Raw genomic sequence first — 7,275 nt, 5'->3', positions numbered from 1 at the left:
GGCTTCCACTAAAGACAAGTTTCCCTAGAGGGCCCTATCTGTTTGAACCTGACAGCAGGGCAGGAGTTGCTGAACATATGGCAGCTCCAAAGGGACACTAACATCCAACCACCCATGGCATTTGCGCCAGGAACCATCACCAGCCCAGGCTGGCTGCAAGCTGGGCCTGTCAGAGCAACAGAAATCATGGATGGGGCTGATTGGTTTGCACAGAGCTCTGCTGAGCTGAGCTGCAAGTATGCAAGTCTCAAAAATCCATCCAAGGACTCAAGGAGACAAATAAAACCCAGGATCTGAATGTTCTTGCTGCCTGTGGTAAGAAATCCTTAGTCCTTCCACTCACGTCTGACACAAATGAGTAATGTTCAAAAATTCACAAGCCAACCAACCAAGGATAGGGGCTATTTATCTTTTTATTATAAATTTAGTATGAATGACCAATGGAAAAGTCACTACAGAGTACCAAGAATGTTTGTCTATCAAAGTTTTAGCAGCATTTAAACAGTACTAGGTTCCCATCTCCATCGTCTTCCATCCCCAGAGCAAGGAGCTCAGCCCAATCAGTAGCAACACTTCCAAGCTGAGATTTAACTCACACTTGTTCCATGTAATCCCCTGCACGGCAGTGCCAATCTCATCCTTTCCATGTGCGCCCACAGACCTCTCCACACAGGTTATGTCTATGCCACAAGCTGTGGTGTGATGCCAGGAAGGCTAAGCCAGCAGCCTGGGCTAGGGACACAAGTTTGTACCCAGCCTGCGCAGAGGCCTGGGCCACCACATCTGCACTTCTGTTTTTAGCCAGGCTCACACAGGCATGTCTGCATGTTCTGCAACCCAGCTCAGCTGGCAGCATGGACACAGCATTAGTGGCAATGAGCAACACCTTGTGCCCCTGACCAACGCAGGCCTACTTGTGGAGGAGGATACTACTCTACATGCAAACCTGGCCCTACAGCCTTTGTTGGTATCCGTAACACAGGCTGATCTGACAGCTTGAAACACACAACTGTGCTCCTGAAAGCAGTTCATTCAGGGGCAGGGCCCATTACTTCCTAACGCCCAGGGCCAGGCCTGCTTATTATCTACTGGCCTTCTCAATGTCTGCGCATGATTACAGGAGTACAGACCAGGGAATCAGCCACCCACCCAGCCTGAGATTCCATGGTGGAGAAGCACTGGGGAAGGAGAAGACATTTAAAGCTCGATCTTGCTCCTATTCAGGTTGACAGCAGGACTGAGTTCAGATTTGACAGGGGCGTGGGAAGATGGAAGATGAATATTTAGTGTAGTCCAGATTCAAAACATACTAAAGTTAGTTGACTAATCACATGGACAGTAGTGTTAAGCATACAGAATAACAAGAACAGGCATAACTGTAATACACTTTTTTTGCTGGTTGCAGTCAAACAAACAGTACTATCCCAGCTTTGCTGGTGATAGTTTAGTGAAAACAACTTCTAATTAAAAGTGGGAACATAAATCCACACACACACACACACGCACGGGTAGACAACATAACTGGCAAGCTATTTCCCTGCTTCTTTGGTACTTTCTAAACTTTCTTATCCAAAATATATTAGGGAAATGCACCATTAAAAAGTTACCATTTGTAAGTATTTACAAAAGCAGTTGGCATACAGTATTGTACACTGGGATCATTCTGATATGAACAAAGTTATCTTACGAAAAGCACTTATGCACAATATTTTTGTTCCAGTATCTCTTAAAAAAATTCATGTGATGCAATTCTGTACCTCGCTTTATCATATCAAATAGGCAAACATTTCCAATCCCTACTCCTCTTCAAAAGATTAAAAAAATTGCCACTGAAATGTTACATTATGTACAAATTTTACTAAATATTAAATTCTAGGCAATTATTTTCACCCCACTTATAATTTAGGTACTATTCCTACTCTATGCATATATTTTTTTAATATATAAGTACGGCACCACATTATACCACCATGTCACCAATATGACACATTGTTATATACAGTAGATAAGAAGTTAGATATGGAAGATGAATCCTTGCCGACTAGCTCTTCCATTGACAGGTTAGCAGGGTGCTTCCCTTCCCCTTCCCCTCCCCCCCTTGCCCCACCCCAACTGAGAAAGTAGCTTGGGCTACTCTGCCTGTTTGGTGGGGAAGTGGCAATTCAGACATGGGGCAGAATCCCGTACATCAAGATCGCCATGACTCCAGCACTGAACAAGCCGGCGACAGGAACTGTCACAAACCAGGCCAGAAAGATGTTGCGGAACAGACGCCAGTCAACAGCCTTCTTTGAACGTATCCAGCCAACTGCCACCACTGAACCAACCTTAGGAGTGTGAAAAGAGGGTTAGCATACAATATACGTGCCTCCAAGAGACTTCTATGACCAGCCCAATGCCAATCAGCTGATACCCAGCAATGTAAGTAGCTCAGATTTTAAACTACTGTGGACTTCAGTGAAGACCCATGCTTTGTTTAAGGGGTGGCTGGAATTTAGCCCTTGCAGATTAGCTGGGGTAAAAAATAAAATAAAATGAAAAACTAGCAGCTGACTCTTAAAATGCCTTTCATAGCAGATACATCAACTTAAAGCCCAGTTAATTACATTCAGGTATCTCATTTAAAAGGCAATTACCTCTGCTAGTGTAATGCAAGTTGCCTCTATGTACCTCCGCCTTTTTAGGCCCCCAAACTGCAGAAAGCTCTATGTAGCAAAGCAGGCGTATTGATGTCAGTGGGCCCTGCATGGACTCCAGGATCTTATTGCTGGGGGTTCATTGCAGAATTGAGGCCTGTGGTGCAAGGACTGAGTTGTCCCAGGTGTTGGCCGAACACCTTGCACATTTTGCACAGAATAAAAACCTGTACAATCTGCCCAATCTGTTTTCTACTGTAAAACCCGTGCTTCTGTGCCAGGGCGTATTGCATGGGGTCCAGCAAGGACCAGTTCTGTTTAATAGTGGTATAAATAATTTAGCTAATGGCATAGTGACTACACTTAAGAAGTTTGTGGATGACACAAAGCTGGGAGAGTAGAGCAAGCATTTTGAAATGTATCAGGGTCTTTCAAGGCTCTTTGTAATGAGTAATTTGTAATGTTCTCTAGTACACTTCAAGGTAGCACTCTTTGAAAGACCACTGTGTTAAAGCACTCAAGTGAACCCTTAATGTGCACCAGCAGGGCCTACATAAATCAAATAATGTGCAACGTATGAGTGCACTTAAGAAATCAGAACATATTACAGGTCTGTGTAAACAACCCCTTAGATACATACCAGGTGTTTATTGGATAAATAGTTGATTTTGTCTGGGTTTTTTTTTTGGTTTGGTTTGGTTTTTTTTTTTTTTTTGATATTGGGGTCTTTTATCAGTTAAAACTTACAATCAGAAGCCCTATATATATATTATATATTTCACACAAGTTTCTGTATCAGTTTGGATTTCTAGTCTATTGCACAAGACTGAAGTATGATACAGTAACCTGGTTTAATGTGCAAGCAAAATATAACTTCTAGTTCTGGGGGTTTTGGGAATTTAAAAAAAGTATCAGCAGTAATGGCATTGGCAAATCCAGGTCTAAACATTATGAAAGTTTAGTTGGTTAATGAGGATTCGGATGAACTAAAGATTAAGAAAATGGTTAGAACTTCAAAAGAGAAAAACTAAATGATTTGTAGATATTCGATGACAGCTACCTTTAGACTGGTTTCAAACCAGTGCAGTTTGCCTTCATCTGCTCTGCTTAACCACAGATGTATAGAACAAATAGTTATGCATGCACCAGTGACGTTTGCTAAAACACACATTTCCACATAGAGGATGTCTGTCACACCCATTTTCCACTGTTATTTTGGTGCAGTGACAAACTATTAAAATCCACCTACCTTGTGCAACTTAGCTTTCAGAAGTCGCAATGTGCGACATTGTAGGTTTCACGGATTAGAATAAATACAAGGTAATGCTACTAAAAGCCTTGCTCCAGAGTAACTTTCTGGCACTTGAACCAACAGCCAAAACCAAAAGTTCCAGACTCTGATGCCAAGTAGCTCCTTAAGCATGTAATGTGTCTGACTCACAAGTATTATACCTTGACAGTCAAAAGTCACTGACTCTCAAAGTGTTTCGTGACCAGAGCCACAGGGGCTATGTACCCTCCTGGATCTCCTCACGGGAGGAGTGGTCTGTCTGTTGCAAAAACTAAGGATCTCCCCCCCGCCCCTTTTTAAATTTCAGACCTCATGGGAAAGGAATTTTGCAGTCTTATTAGCCATAGTTTACAACTTATGCTCATTAGCTGAACATTATGTTTTGCATGTGCACCAGGTGAGAGTTCCCTCGAACTTTACTGAGGTCTCCTGTGTGCCACACACTACTTTTGCACAACCTAATGGTGCAATTGTGTCCACTTATTCTGAAAAAAAAAAAACAAATACAAACATTAATTTAGTGCAAGTCTCTGATGAGCAAATCAAAGCACAGAAATGAGACTGCTCAACATAAGATGCCAAGCAGGGTTAACTGGACTACTTAAGTCTGCAATAAGGTATTCAAGTAACACTGTAAACTACCTACATTACTCAGTTTCAAAATGGCCAAATTAACACTGTGTTAAGAACTTCAAACTCTTCATCCTTTTGTGCAATTGCTCGGTCTTAACTTTGCATCTTTGCAGTTCATTTGAATGTATTTTTTGTTGGTTTGTTGTCATCCAAATCTATTTGGTGCAAAACATAATGAAGGCAAAATGCAACAATCGGCATTTATCATCATTTGATTGTTACAGATTGATACCACTGCAAACTCCAATACCTTGCAATGAGTGGAGCTTATTGGAATACCCACATTTGAGGCTACAAGCACCGTTAGCGCACACATTACTTCAATGCAAAATCCACTGTGAAGAAATAAAAAAGATAGGTGGAAACATTGTAGTGTAAGAGTTATCAGAAGGAAATCCCATGCCATGCACTTATCAAGACAGTGAAGTCTGAACGATGGAAGGTGTCACAGCCTCTGAACCCGGAGGAATGCTACAGGTCTAAGCTTAAATGGCATGATCAAAGGAAAGCAGATCCGCGGCTTCTACGCCTTATGTATCATGGAACTCTTCAAACCCTGTGAGGTCCAATGCCCCGGTCACCATGGATTCTCAATCTGCACATCAGAAATGTATCTGTAGTGTGAACATTTCCAATTCGATGGCATTTCGTAAATATCTTTTTTTGGTTTTGAAAGACAAGAACTTGGCCAGGTCTCAGCCTAAGTTTGAATTTTTTTTTTTTGGCCTTGCAGAGAACAGTTTGTTTTTTCCTGCATTGAATCATGCCATTGTACGGCGACCTGAGCAGCGTACTTAAAGATGTACAGTCCAGACTGCTATGAGTGCAGTCACATGGCAAAAGCATACCTTGCAGTGTGTGGTACTGACAGGAAGTCCAACATTGGAAGCTATCACAACTGTGAACGCCGAAGCCAACTCAATAGTGAATCCACTGCAGGAAGCATAAGAAAACACTTCACAGTCACTCTTTGTATCAGTTTGGACTGACACCATGCAGCGTGCCAAAGTCTTACCAGTATCTTCTTCAATGGTTTACCTCTGAATGATTTGGCCATAGAATTACATTAGGAGAACAGTGGACTACTGAATAATGGAAACAATACACACTAGTTATCTGCATTAAACTGATTGCACAGCTGACTGCTTCAGGCCATTTACTACTCTACAATCCAGTGAATAATGCTTAATTAGTAATTAGGTTAGTGCAGCAGAGGTCTAGTATGCATTAAAGCAAAAATAAACATCAAATTATTCTTTTAATGTTCTGAAGCACATGGGGAAAGCTGATTTTGTCATTCTGGTATTTCAAATTGTTTCCCATGCTAATTAGGAGAGCAGCAAAGTATGTTTGTTAACTAGACCTCTACAATTCACACCTGGACCTCATTAATTTATAGTTAAATTAGAAGCAAAGCAAAGCAGACCCAGCAGTTAAAACAATTAAAAACAAAATTACAACAGCAATTTCTCAAACTTAAGTCTATCACAAATTCAGGCAATCAAATTAGTAATCTTTTACGTACCTTGAAGGTGTGATTGGCGTGAGGTCTTTACCCATAGTCTGGATAACTCTTCTACCCCAGACCCAGAGACCCACACAGATCCCCACACCTCCGTAAAAGAGCAGCCAGACAGGAGTAGCAGCTTCTTGCATTACACCTCCTTGTTCATATATAAGCCAGAGAGCCACCAGAGGACCAATTGCATTGCTGAGAAAATAAAATAATTACACAGGTTATAAAAACAGAGGCAAGTGCTTTTCAACAAGTCACATTCTTGCACATACTTGTTTTTCTATAAAAACGGGCATGGAGTTATTTTAATCCCACTATATGGAAGAGATTAAAACTGTGTAGAATGAGGAAGCTTGCAGCATGTGACAAATAGGATCTGACCCAAATATCGAAGCCCCTTCTTGCCTACATTTCACTGTTGATCACTACAGCAGAAATTGACATTAGTTCTTATTCTTCAAATTATTTTCCAGAAATGCTGGATAGTTGATGACCTTATGGATGTCTGATCCTGAGGCAACTGCTGCAACGCAGGTACCAATTTCCCTAATTTTGTTAAAATCAAATTTTCCATTAAATCCATTTCACAAAAGGAGAGCGAGGGAGAGAACAGATTCACAGGCCAGAAGGACCCATCTGATTTTTCCAGGCTGATCTCCAACATACTACAGGTCACAGAATTTCACCAATGATTCCTGCCTCAAACCCAGTAACCGCTGGCTGAGTCTTCTACCACAACCACAACCCCTGCTATTTGCCTAGGCAGGGCTGCAGTGTAGACATACAACTAGAAGTGATAAAGAGAAACATCTGTTACTGCTGTCTGGAATCGCTCCGAGGGGGCCACACTTAGCATTGCAGAGTTGGTGTAGGGACTCTTAGCAGCTCCCCCCTTACTGCTGTGGGAAGTCTAACAATATTTGGTGTTTTCTCCTCACAACTCCAGAGCTGAAGTCATGTGATTGAGAGAATCTCAGCTTTCCTTTTTAAAAGTAGTAAGCTTCTAACCCTCCTGGTCACACAGAAAAAATGAAAAATGGGTAACAAGTACAACCCCCAGGGCTCAAACTCTACCAGAAAAACAACCCCACTGCAAAGTTATTGGTTTTAAAATCTCATTGTTGAATGCTCAGGAATAACAACACTGGGACACACCTGGTATGCCTCCGCACCATGTTCAGTTCAGTCTCCAATAGCAA

The 7,275-nt window shown here is 41.7% G+C and overlaps 1 protein-coding gene across 4 annotated transcripts in view; it reads right to left on the bottom strand.

Moving 5' to 3' along the window:
* Positions 1-1,909: 1,909 nt before the first annotated feature.
* The window catches only part of SLC20A2 (solute carrier family 20 member 2), a 70,637-nt gene continuing 65,271 nt past the window's right edge, over positions 1,910-7,275 (bottom strand). For 3 of the 4 annotated variants that reach the window (XM_074993872.1, XM_074993874.1, XM_074993871.1), the window contains exons 9-11: positions 6,086-6,271; positions 5,409-5,493; positions 1,910-2,327 (exon numbers count right to left, since the gene is read on the bottom strand). In XM_074993872.1, the coding sequence (XP_074849973.1) occupies positions 2,163-2,327; positions 5,409-5,493; positions 6,086-6,271 (436 nt within the window). In that variant the 3' untranslated portion in view covers positions 1,910-2,162. Of the gene's footprint in view, positions 2,328-4,810; positions 4,896-5,408; positions 5,494-6,085; positions 6,272-7,275 lie in introns of all 4 variants that reach the window. The other variant, XM_074993875.1, reaches the window with a different exon arrangement.

This window comes from Carettochelys insculpta, chromosome 4 (assembly GCF_033958435.1).
Source record: "Carettochelys insculpta isolate YL-2023 chromosome 4, ASM3395843v1, whole genome shotgun sequence".
Taxonomy (NCBI): domain Eukaryota; kingdom Metazoa; phylum Chordata; order Testudines; family Carettochelyidae; genus Carettochelys; species Carettochelys insculpta.
Note: the sequence above shows the minus strand (reverse complement) of the source record. Positions and strands in the feature narration are given on the sequence as shown.